Source organism: Geotrypetes seraphini, chromosome 17 (assembly GCF_902459505.1).
Source record: "Geotrypetes seraphini chromosome 17, aGeoSer1.1, whole genome shotgun sequence".
Taxonomy (NCBI): domain Eukaryota; kingdom Metazoa; phylum Chordata; class Amphibia; order Gymnophiona; family Dermophiidae; genus Geotrypetes; species Geotrypetes seraphini.
In genome coordinates this window covers 17287283-17313671 of record NC_047100.1, presented here as the reverse complement: position 1 = coordinate 17313671, position 26389 = coordinate 17287283, and the positions used below count along the sequence as shown (strand labels likewise).

Sequence of the window (26389 nt, the reverse complement as noted above, 5' to 3'; positions counted from 1 at the left end):
AGATGGGCTGTGGCCCTTTTCTGCTGTCATTTTCTATGTTTCTAGGAAATATTGGAGATGTACTTACAGTCTGTGAAGTGCTTGCCTCTCAACTCTGTTACACTGCAGCTCAATGGAGGAAAGGATTTTCTGTCTCAGAAACTGCTCCAAATGACCAAACTTGAAGATTTTTGGACTGCATGTCAGACTGACTCTGACAGTAACCTCCACCTCCATGAAACCTCTCCAAACAACTGGGGGTGTAAAACGCAGCCTGTGCCCTGAAACCCAGAGGGACTTTTACTCAGGATGCATACAGTCTACGCTTAAATCCATGACAGGGTCAGAGGGCAAGCAAGCTCCCAGGGGAATGGACCCCGAGTCTGAGAAGGGCGGCACAGAGCAGGCTGGCTCTACAGGTCCACTGAAGTTCCTCCGTGAAGCAGCAGTCTGGCTCCGCAGGACTGCATCTTTTCTTCTGGCAGAGGACTCTGCACAGGGTCTCCAGACACTAAAGCCACCGAGAAAAACGAACTTTAAGCGAAAAAAATAAGAAAGATGCAGAGCAGATCGAAAGACTTCTGCACGGATTGCTTGCTGAAACTGAAAACTGTAGGGGGCTCTAACTCTCTAAGGTAGAAGCACATGCTCAGAAAAGTGTTTGGATTTCTGCAATTCCTGGATTGTGGGAAGGGATTGAACACCTATAGAATCCAGAAGGAACGTTAACAGAATACTGAATTGATTTTAAAAGCATATGAGAACTAAAATAAAACAGATGGAAAATGTATGACATTCTTTAATGAAACAAATTAACTGCCATAGACAAGCACAGACTCCTCCTCTTTTCATTGTTATCTTACACTCTTAATAATACCAGAGAATTAACGTTAGCCCATCAGCTGTAACCCTACAAGGCACATATTATAGCACCAACAATGCAGTGCTAGTACGCAACAAAACTTGGGAAGTGCTTCAGCACAATGCCACACAAAGATTCTCCCACGGCCCCTCTACCTGACTTTAAAATGTCAAGAGCAGAATAAGCATCAAACAGACTACATCAGCAAACCTAATGAATTAATCACAAGGACAATGCCTCTGTCTGAACCAACTCACATATTTAATATAACAGTGTGATGAATGCTCTATACTCACTTTGGCACTCTATGAATTGATGAATAAAAGTGCAGTCCCCGCCACTCTTTAAAAGAAAGTGCTCTAATAAAGAAAGAAAGGCCTATAAGTAAATGCATGGTGACCATCTTTAAATCAACATTATCTAAAGAGATAAGTGCTTTGATTTATAGTCTTTATCATTATGAATATCAATCAGATTGTGTAAGTTATACAAGAGCTTTCTGAATGATTTCTAGATGGACTGTGCTGTTTGTTGCAGCTATTTGTCCACTTTAGCTCTAGTGCAGAATTGCACCACATTATTCTGCTTCTTAAAAATGTCTTGGCCAGTCTTTGTATAAAAGCTACATGTATTCTTATGAGCTGACTGGCTGCAGTTTTAAATTTTGCTCACATTATATTGCAGCAATGTTACAACCTGCTTCCTGATTATATACATTCCTTAAAATTGTGAAAACAGGCTAATGACTAAGCATTTACTTTAAGTCGTCATCACAGCACTTTGGAAAAGGAAAAGAAAAGGCAATGAAGATAGAAAAGAAGGGCAAGAAATACCTGCTAAATGAAGAAAGAAATCAGCCAGATGAATGCAAAAGGGTGGAGATGGATTTTTTTTTTCTTTAGACCCAGCAGTTTCCATGTACAGTTTGGTATTTCCAATTCAATTGGAACCAGGGCTGGAACCCTTGCACCATGAGCCTTCATTCGCAATTACTAAGGGATTTGCCCTCCCATTTTATATATCCCCAACTTATAAGTACAAGGTATATAGTCTTCAACTTGAATTAAAAAACCAGAGCTCCTTTAAAGACCTTGCATTCACAATCCTAAATCCAACCATAAGGTGTCACTACTGTTCAGAGACTGACTTCCTCCCTTCAGGAACCCTTCAGCCACAAGGTGTCATCATTTTCCAGTGACTGACCTCCTCCCTTCAGTGATCTATGTACATATTGCCTCTAATATTCCCAGCTTTCAAAACACCCTTCTTTTATCAGTTGTCAAAATAGTTTACTATAGCTAATTGGCAAGGGGTATACCATCAAGAAAATAATTTTAGAACAGTCTTGACTTGTTTGACACATATGTACATAAATTACACCAATTTTTCAGAGAACGTACATGCATATATTTTGCCTCAAAATATGTGTGTATTAACTCACAAAACGTACAAGCACACATTTTCACCTGCTCTTTGGCCCAAATTTGAATACTGAATAAAGTATGCAAATACACTTCCCCCTCCTCATTCGCGGTTTCATCAATCACGATTTCAAATATTCGTGATTTTTTGGTAAGGGGGAAAAAAAGAACCCCCCCCACACACAGTTTAGCCTTCCCCCCAGCATCCCAGCCTTACCTGGTGGTCTAGCGGGCTTTCGGGGCAGGAGCGATCTTCCTACACTCCTGCCCCATGTAGATCTCCAATAGGAAATGGCTGTGGGGAATTCCTGTCTCGAGAGACTACAGGAACTCACGGCAGCTATTTCCTATTGGCGATCTGCACGGGGCAGGAGCGTAGGAAGATCGCTCCTGCCCTGAAAGCCCGCTAGACCACCAGGTAAGGCTGGGGGGAAGGCAGGAGGGAGGCGGGGGTGGGTCAGAGCCGGACCAGAAGATATTTGTGGTATTTTATCATTCGCGGTCCGGCTCTGCCCCTATCCCCTGCGAATCCGGAGGGAGAAGTGTAAGTTCAAACTGTACCTCTACCTGAGCTGGATAAGTATATGCACTTAAACTTCATAGACCTAAGTATACTGTATATACCCCAGAGTATTTTAGAACACATCTGCACATTAAGCAATGTTTCACCTAAAGAGGAATATATGAAAGTAATGCAAAAATGGGCATAACCTTTTTATTAACCAATATAGATCGTTCAAATCGCACATATTGGTAGAATAACTCTTCCTCTAAACAGGTGTTTCAGGCTCTCTCTTCATTGCAAGTGAACAATGGATCACAAGCAATGAGTTCTTGATGAGGGAAGGGTGCAGGCTGTCTGACATGCACAGAAGACTACAGAATGTTGACAGATATGGCACCATTAATAAGAGCAATGTGCACAGGTTAATGAAGTAGTTTAAAGAAGGGGAAACCAACACCATCAACTTGGACCAATGACACAAATTGTTGAGTAGACAAATTAATTCACGTGGACAGATGATTCACAATCTGTGAGCCTGCTGCCCAATTGGTCTGTGGTCACAATGCCATACAGATGATGGATGACTTAAGAGTATCGGAAAGTGTATGCAAAGTGTGTATCTCAACAGTTAACACCTGATTTGAAGGAGAGAAGAGTGGAAGTCTGTTCTGATCTGTTTGAAGCCAATGAAGCCACTTTTTTCCCCGATCTGGTGACAAGGGATGAAATGTGGACATATCTATGATCCAGAAACAAAGAAACTATCTATGGAATGGCATCACATCTCCAAGGTTTAAGAAGTTTAAGAGCCAGTGATCAACACAGAAAATCATGGTAACTTTTTGGGGATGAAAAGGGCGTCATTCTCCTTTATTTTCTGGAATGTGGCTATACCTTGACCAACGAATGATACATTGAGACACTGAAGAAGAGACCAAACAAGAAACTGGAACGATCCACATTCACCATGACAATGCATGACCACACACAACTTTGGCAACAAATCAGGCAATCGGCAAATTAGGCTAGTCAGTGGTCCCCCATTCACATTAAAGCCCAGATCTGGTGCCCTCCAACTTCTACCTGTTTGGTCCAATGAAGGACAGTCTTCGGGGAAAACAATTTGATGACACAGATGAGGTGAAAGTGGCTGTGAAGAAATGGGTACAACAGTGCACACCTGAATTTTTTCAAAGAGGATGATTCAAGAGTTGGGTTCAACAATGGTGGAAATGATCACATATGATAGAGATTATGTTGATTTGTACCTTTGTATAGAGGAAAAATTACTCTACCAACATGTGCAATTTGAAAGACCTATGAATGTTAATAAAACAGCTATGCTCATTTTTGCACTGCTTTCGGTACAGCCCTCATATATACATACAGAGTGCATACATATGTATAGGCATACACAAAATTTCCACACACTGGGTAAATACATCCACTGCTTTTCAGATCCCCTCCCCAAGCCATTAAGGATAACATTTACATGTAAATTTAAGCACTGATGGCTCATTATAGCAAAATAAGTCTTTAGATTTTTTACAGAAGTTCATGACTATGCTGACGAGGGATAAGACCTTTTAGAAAACCTACCAGATTCCCTCCTCTTTCTTTAAGGAATAAATAATTTAAATTTATTAACAAAGCAAGTTTGTTAAAAATCAACTTTTTTGTGGCTACAATAAAAGTAGTTTTTGATTATATTCAGGTATTTATTTTTTGTACCTGGGCAATAGAGGGTTGAGCGACTTGGCCAAAGTTGCAATGAGATGCAATGGGACTTGAACCCGGTTCCCCAAGTTCTCAGGCTACACTAACCATTAGGCCATGCCTCCCCTCCATGTTTAGACTGTAAAACATTACTAAGAGATATATGCTGTTTTAAAAGTTCTAATTTCTCTACTAAATTCTATATCAGATGATGGAATGAATATTATTCTCTACACTCCCCCCCAAAAAAAATATACCCTACTTAATTTTTATTTCTCTCCAATAACCTTTCATTGAAACTAGCAGACTCATTATAGTAGCTGCATTCTGATCGATTTATTGGTTATTTCAATCCTTATTTGACTAAAGAATAGCATAAGTATCACCTCAGAAAAGGTGATCGATACATTGAAAAGTAATGGAGCAAAGAAAGGCATATATAGCATCAGGATTCAAGAAAGCAAGGAATAATCACAGATAAAATCCTTACTTGTGAGGGTATGAAGAAAAACCTAGAAACTGAGCAAGAGATATAGGATGCAACAGGAAAGGAAAACGGGCCAATTAAATGGGTCTCACATTCTTTATTTACAACCATATTCCATGTTTCTACGTATGGACTTCCATTTTCATAGCTCCCCCGCCCCCTCCCTTATATCTTATTCCATTCCATTTTCTCCCTGCCCATCTCTGAGAAATATTTTCCAATCAAACTTGAAAATTCTGCTCTTTTTTTTCCACAGCAATGTAATCGATTTGTTCTAGTCCCTTCACCACTTCTGCTTAGGTATTACAGTCCAGAGGGTCTGTAAACCTTTTACAAGGGCACGCATAAAATATTTCAAGTCACCAAGAGTCAGATGAGGAGGGAGGAAAGAAGGAAGGATGGACGAGGGGTCAAGACAGAGGAAGGTAGAGTCAGTAATGTTTCTTCTAAGTTGGCAACCCATCCATAACCCTGCAAAAGCAAAATTTGCTTACCTATAATATGCCACACTAGTGAAGTATTGCAAAAGCCTTATATTTCTAGAGATAAGGACACTGAAAGTCTGCATCTATCTTCTGATGAATCCATTTTTGTAATAAAATGGGATCAATTTTAAACATGTTCTCTTGATCTGAATACGGACGATATTGACTTGGCTCTAGTATGATTTCCTTCAGAAGATCAAACCATCCATAGTTCTGCATCCATGATTTGAATGTTTGTGCTTTTATGGACCAAACAATTCATATCAACCACGTATTTTAAGACTCCTGAGGCAGGCCATCTTGGCCGAAATATGTACATGTCGAGTCATTGAGTTATCTTTGGATGAATAAAAGAGTCATTGAGTTATCGTTGGATGAATAAAGACTTTTTAAAAAATATATTTGAGTCCACCAGTCTGTATAGGACATTTCTATTCTTTGTTTTGCGATCTTGTGTTTGTGGATTTGACTCTCCTGTTTCATATTCTCTTGATCAGATACAACTCAAATTGCACAGAGCATGGATAATTCCATTAAAACAGAACTGGTCTGAAAGTATTAAGTATTGAAATTAAGACCTATAAGAAGTCCTATGACCCTTAATATATCTCATCTATTATCTTCTTACCGTATAATATATTTATAGAGGAATATATTTGTGGAGTGGTATCACAGATGACTTTTTTCCCATTATTTGTTCCTTTGTTTAATAATGTTTGGGATATCTAGGTTGTCCTTCTTACAGTTGTAAGCAGCAAGTACAGGAATTCTTCTGTTATCTTGAGGCCCTTTCACGTGAGGGTACTGAAAAGTTCTCAGTCTGCTAGTTGACCAAGAAGGGAATGGCATGGAGCCATGAAACTTACAAGTTATTCCACCTATTCACCCCTAGGTTTAAATACTTGGCATATCGTGTCTGAAGTTTCTGTAATCCTTCCAAAAATACTCCGATATCTGGTCACAGAAATACTCATATGAAAGTTTAGCACACACTGACAGAATTAATGTGCACTAAATTCTAAACAAGTCAAAAGGTTAGTGCACATTGATGCCCATTAGAACACACTAAACTTGCTTTAAGCTTTAGTAAAAGGTTCACTTTATGACCACCATGTAGATGACAAACTCAAGGTTGTTATCAGAAGGAATATGCATACAGACACAGACTAAAGGTTGCAAAATCTTTATTATCTGAATGTGGAAATGGGAGTGGCATTCTTTTCTATTGTACTTGTTAAGTGATTAATAAGCCATGATTTCTAGCAGCAAGCACAGATTCTTTTACGTCATTTCATGACCACTGTGGAAAGGACAGCAATCCTAGGTAGTATCATCTTATTTTCTAATAGTTAAATGTTGATTAAGCCGGCTGTCCTAAGTGCCTTTCAACGCCAGCTGGTTTATTTCATATGTTTTGGTCCTGCGATAGAATACAAACCTTTTGGTCATTTGTTGGTCTTCATCTGCAGATGATCATGAGCAGTAGAGTTCTCCTGAGGGCGGATGTTCTGCTTTTTTCTCAATTCTCTTTGGGATTTTCAAAGGATAATTCCTTATTGCTGAAAAAAACTTCGTTATTGGCTCAAAAATGTATACTTTTGCTTTGGCGGCAAGAAGAGATACCTACCCTTACCATGTGGAAAAATGAATTGTTTACCTTGTTAAAGTATGAATATTTGAATGTTAAGAATTGTGGCCCTGGCTATTGGAGGAAATGCTGGGCTATTTGAGCTCCAGTCTGGGATAGTTTGTCCCATGGCGCCCGAAGTGCCCTCTTGAATTTTTGACACTGGAGTGCTTGGGGGGTGGGGAATTGGGGTGGGGTCGTTATTGCTTGGTTGGGTCCATTAGTCTTCGCGCAGACACCACGCAGTAGACTCTTTCATCATGTATTTTGGTTTTTGGTATTTTTTACGAGTATTGTACCTTTTACCTTGTATACCTATTTCAAAATAAAAATTTATTAAAAAAAAAAAAAAAAGTTGATTAATATCATGACTGGCCAGCTATGATTTAAAGCAACAACTGCAAAGATTTTTTTATATTGCATTGCCATATGGCATTGCATCATAGTTTTTTTTTAATGCTGAATGTTTGAGATGTCATAAAGAAAGGATTTTGCAATTCATTTAGCAACAGTTTTTTGCTTGGAGCTGGAAGATATAATTACAAGGACTGAGTTCAATCAAAGACGGTTTCATAGTTCCATCTATAACTGGATTTTTGTTATAACAATATATTAATACAAGAACAATGTAAATTTAAGCTTATTAAAGTACCATGTGTGTCACTGTATAACCAATAGCAATTGTCAAGCCAGCAAGTTTTGATTGGATCATGTGATTTGCTTCAGCCTTTGAAAGTTCAAGGCACCATTTTGTATTTGTACTGGGCAGAGGATACCATGTTGGCAGGAAACCTAAATTCACATTTGCTCTGTGATCTGTTGCCTGTTAGAGATTTAGAAGAGACCTCTTTGAGAGGTATGACGGAACAAGGAAGCTTTTTAGCATGTCATTAGATAGAAAGCTGTGACTGAATACCAGAACAACTTTCCTGGTGAGGTGGCTTAATGTTTGCAGTGCTGCAATTCATCTGCTTGTTTTATTAAGCTTAGTTCCAAACCACGGGTGACACTTTGTGGCTAAAGTTCAGTAAACATAGTTTTGTTTTGTGAAGTGAAAGCTGCATTGCTCAGGAGCTTCAACTGATTGAAAGAGCACGTTAAGGTGGCTGTAATAAGCTTCTGAGTGCTAAGGAGAAATTAGGTTCTTACCTGCTAATTTACTTTCTTTTAGCTTCTCCAGACCAGTAGAGGTTAACTTTACGATTGGGTATATATCTAATCATGACCAGCAGGTGGAGACTGAAAACAAAACTTTGGGACAGTATATCCTAGCCCCTCCTCTCTATTTCCCTCAGTCTGCCGAATAGCCAAGCAGAACCAAGAACTGGAAAACAACAGAGAGAAAAAAACAATACTCCGAAAGGAGTAACAAATAACATACCCAAAAATGCTGTTGGAAAATGCAGAGGAGAAATTCCCGAAGGAAGAAGGTCCCCACAGCTCGCCAGCTAAGCCAGCCGAGCCACAGCCGCTGTTCTTCAATTCTCCCCGGCCCTAGAAAAATACTAGAACCCGCAGCAAAAACCAAAAACTGCCCGCGCAACAGCCCCAACAACAACAACAACAGACAGGGTGGGGACCTCTACTGGTCTGGAGAAGCTAAAAGAAAGTAAATTAGCAGGTAAGAACCTAATTTCTCCTTCTTTAGCACTCTCCAGACCAGTAGAGGTTAACTTTACGATTGGGACGTACCAAAGCAGTCCCTCTCACGGGCGGGACCCCCGAAGGGCCGATACCAGAACACGCTCACCGAACACCGCGTCCCGACGCGCCTGAACATCTACCCGATAATGCCGAACAAATGAATGCAAGGAGGACCAAACCGCAGCCTTACAAATATCCACCGGAGGCACGAGCGACGACTCAGCCCAAGAAGCCGCCTGACCCCTAGTGGAATGAGCCTTGAGAAACTCCGGAACCGGCTTCTGACTCAGAAGATAAGCGGAAGCAATCATCTCCTTGATCCAGCGCGCAATAGTAGCCTTAGAAGCGCCAGCCCCCCGACGAGGACCCGCCAGAAGCACAAAGAGATGATCGGAGCTCCGAAAATCCCGGGTCCGCTGCACATAAGCATGGAGGACCCGACCGACATCCAACTTGCGCAGCTGTCGTTGCTCAGAAGAACCCTCCCGACTACCCAAGACCGGGAGGACCACCGATTGATTGACATGAAAAGGAGAAACTACCTTCGGCAGAAAGGAAGGAACAGGCCGCAAAACAACCCGCTCCTTCGAAAACTCCAGGAAGGGAGCCCTACAAGAGAAAGCCTGTAGCTCCGACACCCGTCTAGCGGAAGTAATGGCCACCAAAAAGACCGACTTCAGCGTAAGGTCCTTCAACGAACAGCCATCCAACGGCTCGAAAGGAGGGCGCACTAGAACAGAGAGAACCAGATTGAGATCCCAAGAGGGAATCGAGGGCCTTATGGGAGGCCTGAGCAACTTGGCCGCCCTAAGAAAGCGAATCACATCAGGAATGGCTGACAAACGCTGACCTGTCACCAGCCCCCGAAAAGCCGACAGGGCCGCCAGATGAACCCGAAGAGAAGACCAGGCCAGGCCCCTATCCAGGCCATCCTGCAAAAACTCTAGAATGTTAGGCAGAGAAGCGCGAAAGGAGACCACTCCCCGCGCTCGGCACCATTCCTCAAAAAGACGCCAAACCCGTACATAAGCCCGAGAGGTAGAAAGCCTCCGGGACCCCAAAAGTGTAGAGATCACCTTGTCGGAATATCCCTTCTTACTCAGGCGGCCCCTTTCAAGAGCCAAGCCGTAAGACAAAAGGGAGACGGGTCGAACATGGGAATGGGACCCTGCGTCAGAAGATCGCACCCGAGAGGCAGAGGAAGAGGATCCGCCACCAGATGCCTCACCAGATCCGCATACCACGGACGACGAGGCCAATCCGGAGCCACCAAAACCACCAGCCCCGGATGGCGAACAATGCGAAGCAGTACTCTGCCCACTAATGGCCAAGGAGGGAACACATACAACAGCCCCTCCGTTGGCCACGGTTGGACCAGAGCATCCAGACCCTCGGCCAGACCGTCCCTGCGACGACTGAAGAAGCGGGGTACTTTGGCGTTGCCACTTGTAGCCATCAGATCCATCAGGGGCTGCCCCCAAGCACGCACTAGCAACTGAAACGCCTCGGCGCCGAGACACCACTCTCCCGGATCCAAGAAGTGACGACTGAGGAAGTCCGCCTGAACGTTTTCTACCCCGGCAATGTGAGAGGCCGAGAGGTCCAGAAGATGCGACTCCGCCCAAACCATGAGCCGAGCCGCCTCCTGCGCCACCAGAGTGCTCTTGGTGCCCCCCTGACGATTGACATAAGCCACCGCCGTGGCATTGTCCGACAGGACTCTGACCGACTTGCCCAACAAAAGGGAGTGGAAAGCCAACAGCGCCAGCCGGACCGCCCTGGTCTCCAACACGTTGATCGACCAGGAGGCCTCCTCCGTGGACCAGGTTCCCTGAGCTGAGTGACCCAGGCACTGGGCCCCCCAACCCAGGAGACTCGCATCCATAAGGAGCACCGTCCACTGCGGAAGATCCAGACCCACCCCCTGAACTAGGTGAGGGGTCCGGAGCCACCAACGCAGACTGCAGCGCGCCAAGCCTCGCAGGGGAACCGGAACATCCATCCCGTGCCTCTGGGGAGACCACCTCCGGAGCAGAGCATACTGGAGAGGACGCATGTGGGCCCGCGCCCACCTCACCACGTCCAGGGACGCCGCCATCGACCCCAGGACCTGGAGGAAATCTCGCGCCCGAGGACACCGGGCCGCCAAAAGCAGGCGAATCTGAGACTGCAATTTGCTCACCCGGGCCTCTGGGAGGAAGACCTTCCCCAAGGAGGTGTCGAACAGCACCCCGAGGTACTCCAGACGCTGAGCCGGAACCAACCGACTCTTGGAAAGGTTGACCACCCAGCCCAGCGACCGGAGAAACTCCACCACCCGAGCCGTAACCCGGGAGCTTTCCTGCAACGACTTGGCCCGAATTAACCAGTCGTCCAGGTAGGGGTGTACCAGGATGCCCTCCGACCGCAAGGCCGCCGCGACGACCACCATCACCTTGGTGAACGTCCGGGGAGCCGTGGCCAGCCCAAAGGGAAGCGCACAGAACTGATAGTGCCGACCCAAGATCGCAAAGCGCAGGAAACGCTGATGAGAGGCCCGAATAGGAACATGCAAGTAGGCCTCCGTCAGATCGAGAGAAGTGAGAAACTCCCCCGGCTGAACCGCCAGAATGACCGACCGCAGCGTTTCCATACGGAAAGAGGGAACCTTGAGAGCCCTGTTGACCCCTTTCAAATCGAGGATGGGCCGAAAAGTCCCCTCCTTCTTGGGCACCACAAAGTAAATGGAGTACCTGCCCGTGCCCCACTCCGGGGGGGGCACTGGAACTACTGCCCTGAGATCTAGCAAGCGCTGAAGGGTCTGGCGAAACGCCAGCGTCTTCCCAGGAGTCTGACATGGAGAAGCGAGGAAAAAATCCGGCAGAGAGCGGGCGAACTCCAGGGCATAACCGTCCCGCACCACCTCCAGGACCCACTGATCGGACGTGATCTCGGCCCATTTGGGAAAAAAGTCACGCAGCCGGGCCCCCACCGGAACCAAGGGGGGCGCCGGCAAGGCGTCATTGTGCAGGACGGGAAGCGGGGGAACCGGCGGAGGGATTCCCTGCCCCCCGACGGGCCCCCCGAAAGGGCTGCATGCGCTGGAAGAACCGACCCCGGGAAAACCCCGGAGACTGGAAAGAAGCAGCCCCACGCCCAGGGCGATACTTGCGAAATTCCCGCAAACGCCCCCGGGCCGCACCACCCCGAGACGCCGGGCGGGCACGGTCCTCCGGCAAACGGGGAACTTTCGAGTCCGACAGAGTCTGAATCAACTTATCCAAGTCCTCTCCAAATAAAAACGACCCCCGAAAGGGAAATTTAGTAAGCTTAGCTTTGGACGCAGCATCCGCCGCCCAAGCGCGCAGCCACAACACACGCCTTGCGGCCACGCCAAAAGCCATGGACTTAGCCGAGATCCGCACCAAGTCATACAGAGCATCCGAGAGGAATGAGGCAGCCATCTCAATCTTCGCTACCTCCTGATCCACCAGAGACCAGTCGTCAGACTCTCGATCCAAGACCCGCTCCGCCCACCGAAACACGGCGCGAGCGACCAGTCCCCCACAAATAGCCGCCTGGACCCCAAAGGCAGAGACTTGAAAATTTTGCTTAAGGATGGTCTCCAATTTGCGCTCCTCAGAGTCCCGCAAGGCAGAACCGCCCTCAACAGGCACGGTATGCCGCTTGGAAATAGCCGAGACCACCGCATCCACGACTGGCGAAGCTAACGTAACCCGATCCCCTTCAGGAATGGGATACAGGCGAGCCATGCTGCGCGCCAGCCGAAACGGCGTCTCCGGCGTTTTCCACTGCTCAAGAATAATATCCCGAATATCCTGATGCATAGGAAAAGAGCGGGAAACGGAACGGATCCCTCGTAACAGAGGGTCCCCCACATGCGGAGTCTCCGGCGGCGCGTCCTCAAAACGCAAAGCCGAAGAAACCTGTTGAATAAGGTCAGGCAGCTCATCTCTCTGAAAAAGGCGCACCACGGACGCCTCGTCACTGGAGAACGGGAAACCCGACAACCCGCCGCCAGCTTCCGTCCCCTCCAGAGGGTCCTGGAATTCCTCAGAAGGGTCCAGGTCCTCCTCCAGACCGACACGTTCCTCCGACCACAAATCCTCGTCCCACGACACCCGCGGACGCTTGGACAAGAGAGGCGGCGGAGGGGACGTCACGTCAGACGAGAGAGGCAAAGCCGCAGGGAGCGCGGAGGAAACCCCACCCCCCGAGACCCCCTGGGCGCAACCGGGACCCCCAGCCGCCTGAAAATAGGCTTTACATAATGAAAAGAAAAAATCAGGGGAAAAAACCCCCCGAGGGTCCCAAGGGACTCCCTGCCACAGCAGGGGACCCAGCAGAAACCTGCCCCTGCTTAGCCAAAACAGGGGGAAGGTCACCTGAGGTGGAAGACAAAATGGAGGGGCCAGACAGAGAAGATGGCGTCTTTCCCGCCAAAACAGCTCCCTCCATAGCCTGCAGCGGCTGAGAGACCTGAATAGTCTCAGCCGCTAAAACAGGCAAGCCGGCATCAGCTGTCAAAATATCAGCTGAGAGGGAATCCTCTAAAACCCGACCGTCGGCGGCTCGGGGAATCCCTCCGTGGGCGGACGGAGAAGACCGGGCTTCTCCACCGTTCCCTGCCGACTCGCGAGGCACCATCGGCGGGGAGCTCTGGGCGCCTGCAGCCGCTGCCGACGGAGCTCCTCCACCGCACCGGCCTGAACACCGCTTGCACAGGCCGGCCGCGAGTGCCTCGCGTCTGGAGCACAATGAGCACTTTTTCCCTTTAGAAGTGCTCATTGCTCCATACGCGACCTAGCTGTAAAAAAGTGCCGGTTAGTTGAAAAAATACAGTAAAATACAGTTTTCTTAAAGGGATACAACCCTCCAGACCAGCACTACCTCAGGATTTTTTTTTTTTTTTTTTTTACAGAACAGACTCCACAGGCTCTCGAAGCAATATGCCTTGCTTGATTTAGGGGGCAAGGCTTACTGCTGAGGCTCCTCTAAAAAAATATGGGGAGGTGGAGGAAGTGGGGGGAGGGACCCCGCTCGTGACCCGCCGGGTTTGACACCCCCGAGGTCGGACGAACCCCCAAACAGAGTCCGTCCAAGCTCCGTCCGGCTAAAAACAGGGACAATAAACCCCTAAACAAATTCCAACAGCCCTACCAAGGGAGATGGGTACAGATCACTCAACACCTGCTGGAGACTGAAAGAAGACTGAGGGAAATAGAGAGGAGGGGCTAGGATATACTGTCCCAAAGTTTTGTTTTCAGTCTCCACCTGCTGGTCATGATTAGATATATACCCAATCGTAAAGTTAACCTCTACTGGTCTGGAGAGTGCTAAAGAATGTAGTGATTTATCACAGTGCAGTAGATGGTTTTGTTTTACATTTAAATTGCTGCCCTAGAGTTTCACATTATTGAAACTGCATGTCAGTACAGCAGCGCAATTGGCTTCGAGTTGTTATATTTCAAGATATAAAATTGGTTAAAAGATTATGTTTAAATGATTGACATCAAACAAAAACTGCTGCTGCAGCAATAGAAAAAACAATTGGATCTTAACGATTTGACCTGCCAAGGCTATCAAATGTCATGTTACATTTCCCTTCATCCAAAGAAGGAACTTGATAAAGGTCGGTCTACCCTGGTTTTAAATGAGCAATTTTGCTGAACTTTAGTGCTTCTGTTATTTTGCAGGTGTTGGGTGTACAAACCTATGGGACCAGACGGGATCCATCCCAAGATATTGAGGGAGCTCCAAGAGGTTCTGGCTGGTCCTCTTAAAGATTTGTTCAATAGATCTTTAGAGATGATAGAGGTTCCGAGGACTGGAGAAGAGCAGACGTGGTCCCTCTTCACAAAAGTGGTTGCAGAGATGAAGTAGGAAATTACAGACTGGTAAGCCTCACTTTGGTTATTAGAAAAATAATGGAAACATTGCTGAAAGGAAAGGATAGTGAAATTCTTAGAATCTAATGGATTACAAGATCCGAGGCAACATGGTAAATCATAAACTAAAGGTAAATCATGCCAAACGAATCTGACTGAATTCTTTGACTAGGTGACCAGAGAATCGGATCAAGGACGAGCACATAATATTATTTACTTAGATTTCAGCAAAGCCTTTGACCTGGTTCCTCATAGGAGGCTCTTAAACTTGGGCTGAAGCTAGGGCCTAAAGTCATGAACTGGATTAGAAGCTGGTTGACGGACAGACGCTAGAGGGTGGTGGTTAATGGAATTCGCTCGGAGGAGGGAAAGATGACTAGTAGAGTACCTCAGGGATCGGTGCTGGGACTGATTCTGTTTAAAATGTTTGTGAGCGACATTGCTGAAGGGTTAGAAGGTAAGGTTAGCCTTTTTGTGGATGATACCAAGATTTGTAACAGAGTGGACACCATGGAGGGAGTGGAAAACATGAAAAAGGATCTTCAAAAAAGTTAGAATGGTCTAACGTCTAGCAACTAAAATTCAATGTGAAGAAGAGCAGAGTGATGCACTGGGGGGGTAGAAATTCAAGGGAACTGTATGTGCTGGGAGGCGATAGGCATCGACGGAGAGAGGGACCTTGGGGCGAATGTGTCTGAGGATCTTAAGGCATCTAAACATGTGATAAGGCGATGGCTGTAGCCAGAAGGATGCTAGGCTGTATAGAAAGAGGAATAACCAGTAGAAGAAGGGAGATGTTGATACCTGGTATAGGTCATTGGTGAGGCCACACTTGGGAGCATTGTGTTCAGTTTTGGAGGCCATATCTGGTAAAGGATATAAAAAGACTTATAGTGGTCCAGAGGAAGGTGACAAAAAATGGTAAGGGGTTTGAATCAAAAGAAGTGTGAGAAGAGACTGGAAGACCTAAGTATGTATACTCTGGAGGAGAGGAGGGAAAGGGGAGATATGATACAGACGTTTAAATACTTGAAAGGTATTAATATAGAACCAAATCTTTTCCAGAGAAGAGAAAATGGTAAAACTAGAGGTCCTCCTGACCTCTTACCCTTTTCCTCTCTCCCCTCTTAAGTCCACATAGAACTCCTGGTTCTGTGATATATATAAATTGTTATTATTATTATATCGTAATTTTCGCTGTACTTTCAGAATTGCACTGGTTGTATGTTCCTTTGCAGTTGTTAATAAAGATAATTTGGAAAAAAAAAAAAAAGAACTCTTGGTTCTGTGATATATATAAATTGTTATTATTGTAATTTTCGCTGTACTTTTTGAATTGCACGGCATTCTACTAACAGGCCCACTTGGAAATTTCTTCCAATCTGTATACCTTATACTCTCGCTCAGCAAATTGTATATCTATAATTTTGCTTCCTTAATGTTTCTGTACTCTGTATTTCCTCTGACTATCTGCACATTGTAACTCGCTGAATGTTCAGCTCTCTTGACTGTAAACCGGCTAGAAGTCACAAGATTGTGGCGGTATAGAAGAATAAAGTTATTATTATTATGCCTGGAATGCCCTCCTGAGGGAAGTGGTAGAGAGGAAACGGTGATGGAATTCAAAAAAGCATGGGATAAACATAGAGGATCTCTAATTAGAAAACAAAGAATGTAAATTAAGGAGTTATGGTCGGTACTGGACAGACTTGCATGGTCTGTGTCCCATATGTGATGATTTGGTATAAAATTGGGCTGTGGAGGGCATTAATGGGAACTCCACTAACTTGTAACATAAGGATGTTACTAGCCAGACTTTATGGTAGATATCCTGCAAACAGGATGGTTGGATAGACTGGAGTGAGCTTGGACGGCAACTTCAGCATTTGGAACCTAGGACAATACCAGGTGGGCTTTACAGTCTATGACCCAGAAATATCAAAGAAGAGACAAGTTAACTTTAATCATGTATTTTTAATGGGTATAACTAATGGGCAGACTGGATGGACCTTTCAGGTCTTTATCTGCCGTCATTTACTATTTTATTATGTATATCTTGAGGAAAGCTCAACAGGCGAAACAGTGGTCAATAACTGTACAGTTTATGACATAGGCACATCAGTGCAATTTTGAGGAAGTTAGATATTCAGATAAGGTTTCACAAGATATGCACATAAATCACAAATTATATGAGGGTTGATTCATAAGTCTTTGCAACAATTTTTTTTCTCTCGAAAATGCGCTTAACGCTGGAAATGTATCATATACGTTTGAAAGTGACATGTACTTCTTAATGTTGCCGAGAGATGAGTGCAGCGATAACTGGTAGGAGAGAAGCAAAAAACTTGACATTTGAAATCAAACTTAAAGGTGACTAACGAGGAAAAATTGCATCTAAGCTCCCGTTACTCTTGCTCAGGGGTGCCCAATAGGTCAATCGCGATCAACCAGTAGATCGCGAAGGCAACGCGAGTCGTTTGCGGAGCCCATTCCGGGCTCCGTGATAGATTCGTGTTGCCTTCACATTCTACCTGCTTCTCCATGGACATTTGCTTTCCCAATGCAGTAAATAGAAGCACCGGGCCGACCAGCTTCCCCCCCACCCACATCAATTCTGACATCGGAGAGGAAGTTCTGGCCCAGCCAATCGCTGCCTGACAGGCCCGGAATTTCCTCTCTGACATCAGAATTGACATCGGGTGGAAGGCTGGTCGGCCTGGTGCTTGTGTTTACCACGTCGGGATGCAGGGACAGCTCACAATTGGCGGCTGGCGGCTTGGGGTCTGTTCCCCGATGGCGGTGGCTTGGGGGAAGGCAGGGAGAAAGAAAGACAAAGAAAGAAAGGGGGCAGGCAGGGAGACAGAAAGAAAGAAGGGAAACAGAAAGAAAGAAAGGGGGCATGGAGAGAGAAAGAAAGAAAGGAAACAGAAAGAAAGGGGAGACAGAAAGAAAGAAGGGAAACAAATAAAGAGGGGGAAGAGAAAGAAAGGGGGAATGGTGAGAGAAAAAGACAGACAGACAGACAGACAAAAAGAAAGGGACATGGAAAAAGAAAGAAAGGGGAGGGGGCAGTGAGAGAGGAAGAAAAAGTTGGGGGAGGGAATGAGGTCTGGAGGAGAGGAAGCATACAGGAGGCTGAAAGAAGGGAAGAAATATTGGATGCACAGTCAGAAGAAGAAAGTGCAACCAGAGACTCATGAAATCACCAGACAACAAAGGTAGGAAAAATGATTTTATTTTCAATTTAGTGATCAAAATGTGTCCGTTTTGAGAATTTATATCTGCTGTCTATATTTTGCACTATGGCCTCCTTTTACTAAACCACAATAGCGGTTTTTAGCACAGGGAGTCTGAGCGTCGAGAGCAGTGCGGGGCATTCAGCACAGCTCCCTACGCTAAAAAACGCTATTGTGGTTCAGTAAAAAGGGAGGGGGTATATTTGTCTATTTTTGTATAGTTGTTACTGAGGTGACATTGCATAAAGTCATCTACCTTGACCTCTTTGAAAAGCCGTGGAATATAAATGATAATTAACATTTTCTCTGCATACAGTGTGCTTTGTGTTTTTTTAAATTTTATTGTTGGTAGATCATTTTGACTTGGTTATTTTAAAAGTAGCTCGCAAACTCAAAAAGTGTGGGCACCCCTGCTCTAGCTTATCTGTCTACATGTTCCACCTCTGTTGTCCTCTTTGCCATTTAGTAGGATGTTTTAATGTGCATTGTGTTGACATTGTAAGTAGCATACTATGTTATAATGTATACTCTTATTTGAATGTTTTACTGCTGTAATTGTTTGCCATCTACGTCCTGGGTTAAACTTGCTGTCTTCAAAAAAGCAGAAAAAATCTTGATGAATAACAAACTAATGTAGAGAGAGAGAAGATGTACTCTTCTGCATCTCACCCTGAATCACCGATTTTGTGTACCCAGATACAATTTTAGAATACTAACTCTGCGCTCATTTTATTGTCCTTTACAGAATTACATCCTTAATGCATTAACAAAACTACATTTAACATTTTAACATGATTAAAGGACCAAAACCACGGCCTTCCTTCCTTGCTGCATACCCCCTGTTCCTATGCCTGATTAAACTTCCTTTATAACTTTTATAAAACATCTATAAGTGCATTATTCCAGACAATCTACAATATATATTTTAGATATGTCAAATTAACTCCCCCCACCACCACCTTTTTATGAAGCCGATTTAGGATTTTTTAACACTGGCTGCGATGGTAAAAGCTCTGATACTCATAGAATTCCTATGAGTGTAGGAATTTTTACTCCTGCAGCCACTGATAAAAAATGCTAACTTGGCTTCATAAAAGGAGGGGGGGGGGTAAATTTTCTGTTTCTATACTGGAATTCATGTAACATTTTTTTCCCATAAAGTGAAGTATTTTGTGTATTTAAGTATATACCTGATTGTAAACTTGAGACTACGATGGGAGCTCACGGCAGCCATTTCCTATGAGTGATCTGCACGGGACAGGAGTGTAGGAAGATCGCTTCCGCCCCGAAAACCCGCTAGACCACCAGGTAAGGCTTAAGGGATGCCAGGGGAGGGGGGGAGAGGGAAGCGGGAGATGGGTCAGAGCCGGGCCAAATATTATTCATGGTTTTTTAATATTTGCGGGCTGGCTCTGCCCTGCCCCTAACCCCCGTGGATACAGAGGGAGAAGTGTAAAGTAAAAACAATATGCATTAAAAAAAAAAAGCAAAAAAAATAAATAAAAGGGTCCCAAAAAGCAAACAGGCAGACATTCCACAAAATCTGTAAGATCCAGAACAGCAAAAGATGTGGAGCAGACTAAAGCGATGAGAAATATAAAAAATACAAACATACTATCCCTGCCCAACATACACATACAGTGAAAGTATGTAATGTTTGTATTGTTATATGCACAACTTATTGATTCTTATGGTGGAACTATTGTTAGAGATGTTGCCCATATTTACATGCTTTTATGTTTTTATTTTACAGTTTTTATTTAAGTCCCAAATGCAGGCCTTGACGGGGAGTAACTTGGCGATATCAGGCTGGTAGCTAGTATTATATTTTATTCATCTGATTATAAATACATTTTATACTTCTCATCATTTTGGTCTGCTGCACATAATTTTCTGTTCTGTGAAAAAGTGCATTAAAATGGAGTTAACTTCTCTGGTAGTTTAATTAGAGGCTCTCTGATCCAGGCAGACCTACCCCAGGATCCCTGAGCAAGAATGTCCTTGGTTAGGAGACCCCCCAACTCTCCTACCCTACCAAGAAGCTCAGTAGGTTTCCCAATGCTTACATTTACCTAGGGAATTATCATTGCCATCTTTTCCCATCTGCTCCTGCCACTTGCCATCTGGGCTTCAGATGTGGGAATGGCGGAAATGCCCAGGGCCGCTAGGCTTCATGTTCCTGAGACAGAGTCTCTTCAGACCTGAGATCTTGGGTCAACGAATCGGGAGACTGAGTGAATCCTATCTCCAAGGGTCCCAATTTGGGGATCTCCAGTCTTTGTGGCTGATTTGTTTGCTGGTGCTATTGGGAATATAAAATTGTGCTGTACTGTAGCACAGATTGCCACATCAGAATTCCATACGCAGCTCATTAGCATGTATTCTGCATAGTAACTGTTCTAAGTTTAGTGCAGTGTATAATTTCCTGATTAGCATATAGCACCACTTACTTCCAATACAGTATCTTTTTAATGGAATCACATCCTCGTATAATAAAACTTCCATTATTCAAAATTCTTTTACCAGAACACTTATTACCCAGAATGGCCTTAATCGTTTCCAGTTCTGGTGAACCGGGTTCTATTACCAAAACAAATATAAATGGGCAACTTTCAGAGGGACAGGCAGTCAAAGAAAAGATGTGATGATTAAAGGTAATACAGGCATGGATAAGGCCCACCAGGATTTTAGACAACATTGACCATGAATATTGGAATCCAGATAAAGAACTTGGTGCATTTTCTTAAATGATTAATGAGCTGAAAATTATACGTATAACATACTAATAAAATTAAGGACTACAGAATCCCAAGGAACAGAAGTCACACCTAACATGAGAGAAAAGAGCTGCACAGACGTTACATTTGGTCTTTACATACCTTTGTTTGCATTTCCGTTAATTTTAGGAATGAAGTCATCAACTTGGATGCCTAGGATCGTGACAGAGGATTATTTCTGGATCCAAAAAGGGCATCACTTTTTTTTTTTATACAGTACATTATTCTTTTGAAATAATTCACATACAACATTTAACTACTTGCTTCCAGTAGACTGCATGACGATACTGTAACAAGTCAATAGCTAAAGTAAGGAGGATTCTATGCTGCACAGAGAGGAAGGAGATGATAATACCACTGTACAGATGGTGGTAGTGGGGAAGGGGGGGCCGACACATGATTTATCGCCTTTCTGCACTTACAATTACAGCAGTTTCATATTATGTACAGGTACTTATTTTGTATCTAGGGCAATGGAGGATTAAGTGGCTTGCCCAGTGTCAAAAGGAGCTACAGTGGGAATCAAATTCAGTTCCCCAGATTCTCAGGCAGCTGCACTAACCACTAGGCTATTCCTTCACTTTGGGCACTGCGCCCCCAGTAGCTCCACTTGGGGTACTGTGTTCTGTTTTGGAACCTTATCTCACTAAGAAAATGAAGAGACTATTAGTCCAGAAGAGGGCAACCATAATGGTATGGGGGCTGCACCAAAAGACAGATGAGAAGAGACCTGAAGTCTCAACATGTATACCCTAGGACAGAAAGAATAGGGGAGATATAATACAGACATTTCAATAATGGAAAGAAATTCATAAATAAACCCTTTCCAAAAGGCAAGAAATCTGTAGAATTGGAGATGAAAAGAAGCATAAGGGATGTAAAATGTAAAAGTTAAATCAGGATTTTGTTTTCCATAGAAAGGATGATGGTTGAAGTGGTGTGAAAGAAAGCAATGTTACTTACCGTAACAGTTGTTATCCAGGGACAGCAGGCAGCTATTCTCACTAGTGGGTGATGTCATCAGACAGAGCCCGGTACGGACGTCTCACAAGCACGTGTTGCTTGTAGAAACTTAAAGTTTCCAGATGCCCGCACCGCGCATGCGCCGGTGCCTTCCCGCCCGGAGAGCCGGGCGTGTCTCCTCAGTTCAGGTAGCTAGCCTGAGAAGCCAACCCAGGGGAGGTGGGTGGGACGTGAGAATAGCTGCCTGCTGTCCCTGGATAACAACTGTTACGGTAAGTAACATTGCTTTATCCCAGGACAAGCAGGCAGGTATTCTCACTAGTGGGTGACCTCCAAGCTAACCTCAGTGGGATGGAGGGGGAGTTGGCGACTTAAGAGAATAAATTTTTCAACACTGTTTGGCCAAACTGTCCATCCCGTCTGGAGAAGGTATCCAGACAATAATGTGAGGTGAAAGTGTGAACCGAGGACCAGGTGGCAGCCTTACAAATCTCCTCGATTGGTGTTGATCTGAGGAATGCTACTGAGGCTGCCATTGCTCTGATCTTATGGGCTGTGACCTTACAAGGAAGTGATAATCCAGCCTGGGCATAGCAGAAAGAGATACAAGCCGCCATCCAATTAGAGATGGTGCGCTTTGATACGGGTCTTCCCAACTTATTAGGATCGAAGGAGACAAAAAGTTGGGGGGTGGTTCTGTGTGGCTTGGTACGATCCAGGTAGAAAGCCAAAGCACGTTTACAGTCTAGAGTGTGAAGGGCCGATTCTCCATGGTGAGAATGGGGCTTAGGGAAGAATACTGGAAGTACAATGGATTGGTTGAGATGAAATTCGGAGACCACTTTAGGCAGGAATTTCGGGTGAGTGCGGAGGACCACCTTGTCGTGATGGAATACTGTGAATGGTGGATCCGCCATCAATGCCTGGAGTTCGCTGACCCTGCGAGCAGATGTAAGGGCTACAAGAAAAAGCACTTTCCAGGTGAGGTACTTAAGAGGGGCCCTGTTGAGTGGTTCAAACGGGGGCTTCATGAGATGGGAAAGGACTACATTGAGGTCCCAAACTACCGGGGGTGGTTTGAGAGGAGGGTTAACATGAAAGAGTCCTTTCATAAATCTGGCGACCACCGGGTGGGTCGAGAGGGGTTTCCCTTGTAGAGGCTGGTGGAAAGCCGCAATAGTGCTCAGGTGGACTCGTATGGATGTAGACTTGAGCCCAGATTGAGATAGGTGTAGGAGGTAGTCCAGCACGGAGGATAAGGAAGCTCGCTGAGGTTCCTTTGATTTAGAAACACACCATGAGGAGAATCTAGTCCATTTCTGGGAGTAGCATTGTCGAGTGGCGGGCTTCCTGGAAGCCTCCAAGACCTCCCTCACTCCTTGTGAGAATTGGTGAGGGGTTACGTTGAGAGGAACCAAGCTGTCAGGTGAAGAGACTGCAGGTTGGGATGAAGTAGTGATCCTTGATGTTGAGTAAGTAGTGAAGGAAACACTGGAAGTGGTACTGGTTCCCTGTTGCTGAGTTGAAGCAGAAGGGAGAACCAAGGTTGTCTGGGCCACTGAGGAGCTATTAGAATCATGGTGGCCTGTTCGAGTTTCAGCTTGACCAGAGTCTTCTGGATCAGCGGGAATGGTGGGAACGCATATAGAAATCGTTTCCCCCAGTCTAGTAGAAAAGCATCTGCCTCGAGGCGGTGAGGAGTGTAGATCCTGGAGCAAAACTGAGGCAGTTTCGAGTTGTGGGGAGCCGCAAAGAGGTCTATCTGAGGCGTCCCCCACTGTGTGAAGATTTGGTGAAGGGGGCTGGAATGGAGAGTCCATTCGTGAGGTTGTAGAAGACGACTTAGGTTGTCTGCTAAGACGTTGTTCTTCCCCTGAATGTAGACAGCTCTGAGGAGGGCGTTGTGGTGCACCGCCCAGTCCCAGACTCGTAGAGCTTCCTGGCAAAGGAGGGCCGAGCCCGTGCCTCCTTGTTTGTTGATGTAATACATGGCGGCCTGGTTGTCTGTGCGAATGAGGATCACCATGTCGTGAAGTAGGTGTTGGAAAGCTTTGAGAGCGTTGAAGATGGCTCTGAGCTCCAGTAGATTGATTTGATGTAGTCTGTCCGCACTGGTCCAGAGTCCTTGGGTGCGGAGACCATCCAGGTGGGCCCCCCATGCATAGTTCGACGAATCGGTTGTGAGAACTTTCTGATGGGGGGGGAGAGTGCAGCAGCAAACCTCTGGATAGATTCGAAGAGGTCATCCACCAAAGTAGAGACTGCCGAAGAGCAGGTGTGACTACGATGCGTTTGGTTAGTGGATCGGACGTCTGATTCCACTGTGATGCCAGGGTCCACTGGGGGATTCTGAGATGGAGTCTGGCAAAGGGTGTCACATGTACTGTGGAGGCCATGTGGCCCAGGAGCACCATCAGTTGTCTCGCCGGTAGGGTTTGGCGAGTAGACACCGACTGGCAGAGATGAAGAAGAGCCTCCATGCGTTGAAGAGGCAGGAATGCTCGGAGTTGAATGGTGTCCAGGACTGCCCCGATGAAGGGGAGGGACTGGGTGGGTTGTAGATGAGACTTGGAAAAGTTGATCTCGAAGCCCAAATTCTGGAGGAAGTAGATTGTAGTCAAGGCCGCCGAAGTGACCTCTGGGGCTGACGGGGCCTTGATGAGCCAGTCGTCGAGGTATGGGAACACCTGTAAACCCCTGTCCCGGAGTGCCGCGGCCACTACCACCAGGCACTTTGTGAAGACTCTGGGGGACGAGGAGAGGCCGAATGGTAGCACTCGGTATTGTAGATGCAGATTTCCCACCCGAAATCTGAGGAACTTTCGGGAGGCCGGGTGAATGGGGATGTGAGACTCCCTTGAGATCCAGGGAGCATAACCAGTCGTTCTGCTCGAGGAGGGGGTAGAGAGAGGCCAGAGTCAGCATACGGAACTTCTCTTTGACCAGAAATTTGTTGAGGGCCCGAAGGTCTAAAATGAGTCGCAGGTCGCCCGTTTTCTTCGGGACGAGGAAGTACCGGGAGTAAAATCCTCGGTTCAATTGGTCTGACGGGACCGGCTCGACGGCCCGAAGCTGAAGCAAGGTTTGAACTTCCTGAAGAAGAAGGGCGGTCTGTGTCGAGCTTGAAGGATACTCTCTTGGAGGATGGTCCGGGGGGGCCCGATGGAACTGGAGAGAGTATCCGTCTCTTATGATGGTGAGGACCCATAGGTCCGTGGTTATGGCCTCCCATCAGTGGTAAAAAAGATGGAGGCGGCCCCCTATGGGAGAGGCTGAGGGGTGCAGAACGGTGTCGGTTATGCTCCCAGGAAGGGAGTCAAAAGGGCTGGGTAGCCTTAGGTGCAGCCGGTGGCTGGGGTTTTTGCTGAGACTTCTGGGGAGGTTGTCTCTTCGCAGGTTGCCTCGCAGCGGGCGTTTGTCTAGGCATGTAACGCCGCTGGTAAATCAGGGGTGGCCTGGAAGGTCGAGACTGTTGAGGTTTGGGTTTGGGCCGCAGGATGGATTGAAAAGATTTTTCGTGATCCGACAGCTTCTTGGTAACAGTTTCGATAGACTCATCGAACAGATCAGCTCCCGCACATGGTACGTTGGCGAGTCTGTCCTGGAGGTTGGGATCCATATCAATTGTACGGAGCCATGCCAGGCGACGCATGGCTACCGCGCTTGCGGCAGCACGTGCCGAGAGTTCGAATGCATCGAAGGAGGATTGCATCAGTTGGAGGCGTAGTTGGGAGAGGGAGGCTACCACTTCCTCGAACTCGAATCGAGCTTGGGTGTCTATGAAAGGAGTGAACTTGCGGAGCACCGGCAAGAAGAACTTCAGATAGGAAGAGAAAAAGAAATTGTAGTTCAGCACCCGTGACGCCATCATGGAGTTTTGATAGAATTTTCTACCAAATTTGTCCATCGTTCTCCCCTCTCGGCCCGGCGGTACAGAGGCGTAGACCTGAGAGGGATGAGAGCATTTAAGAGAGGACTCGACCAGTAGGGATTGGTGAGAGAGTTGAGGGCCCTCGAACCCTTTATGGTGCACGATGCGGTATCGAGCATCGAGTTTGCTGGGAATCGCCGGTATGGAGTACGGTGTTTCGAAACACTGCATGAAGGTCTGATCCAGCAATTTATGCAGAGGGAGCCGAAGCGACTCCGTTGGAGGGTTAGGTAAATGCATGGTGTCCAGATACTCTTTGGAGTATCGGGAGCCCGTGTCAAGAGTCACATCCAGATCATCCGCCATTTGTCGGAGGAATGATGAGAAAGACAATTGATCCGCCAGCGTCGGTTTGTGAGACGGGCTGGAGGAGGAAGAGGCCTCCGGGTCCATGGACATCGGGGAATGGCAAGGAGAATCGGGTACGGGTGTTTCCTCGTACTCCGTTCCCTCCGGAGGGGATACCTCTGATGAGGAGTATCCCATACGTTGCAGTTTTTTCTGCGGTGACACCTCCGAATGGCGTGCGGAGTGCCACGATGAGTGTCTGGATCGATGTCCGTCTCGGTGGCGGGACGGGGATCGAGATCGTCTGTGCATCGCATGGTCTCCCGAGGCCCCCAAGTGATGGATAGGGCTGGAAGCGGTGGATCGCAACTGGGGTTGCGATGCGGATTCTTGCGATGCTACCCAAGTCTGGTAAGGAGTGCGGAAGAACTCTTCCTGACTATGCCCAGGGCTTTGATTATCGATCGAAGGTCTGGTCCCATGTTGGCGCGGAGGCGTAATGGGCTCTAATGGCGGCATATCGCTAGGCGAGGCTTGCCGCATGGGCATCGCCGCCCTCCCCCGTTCGTTCTCGTCGGTT

The 26389-nt window shown here is 46.2% G+C and overlaps 1 protein-coding gene across 25 annotated transcripts in view; it reads right to left on the bottom strand.

Moving 5' to 3' along the window:
* SLMAP (sarcolemma associated protein) overlaps positions 1-26389 on the bottom strand; it is a 186834-nt gene that overhangs the window by 78677 nt on the left and 81768 nt on the right. For 7 of the 25 annotated variants that reach the window (XM_033925848.1, XM_033925852.1, XM_033925847.1 and 4 more), the window contains 2 exons: positions 20730-20780; positions 1138-1200 (listed from right to left, as the gene is read on the bottom strand). The exons of 7 other annotated variants lie outside the window; for them this stretch is intronic. In XM_033925848.1, coding sequence (XP_033781739.1) covers positions 1138-1200; positions 20730-20780 — 114 coding nt within the window. The remainder of the gene's footprint in view (positions 1-1137; positions 1201-20729; positions 20781-26389) is intronic. 11 more of the 25 variants (XM_033925851.1, XM_033925855.1, XM_033925854.1 and 8 more) reach the window with 2 other exon arrangements.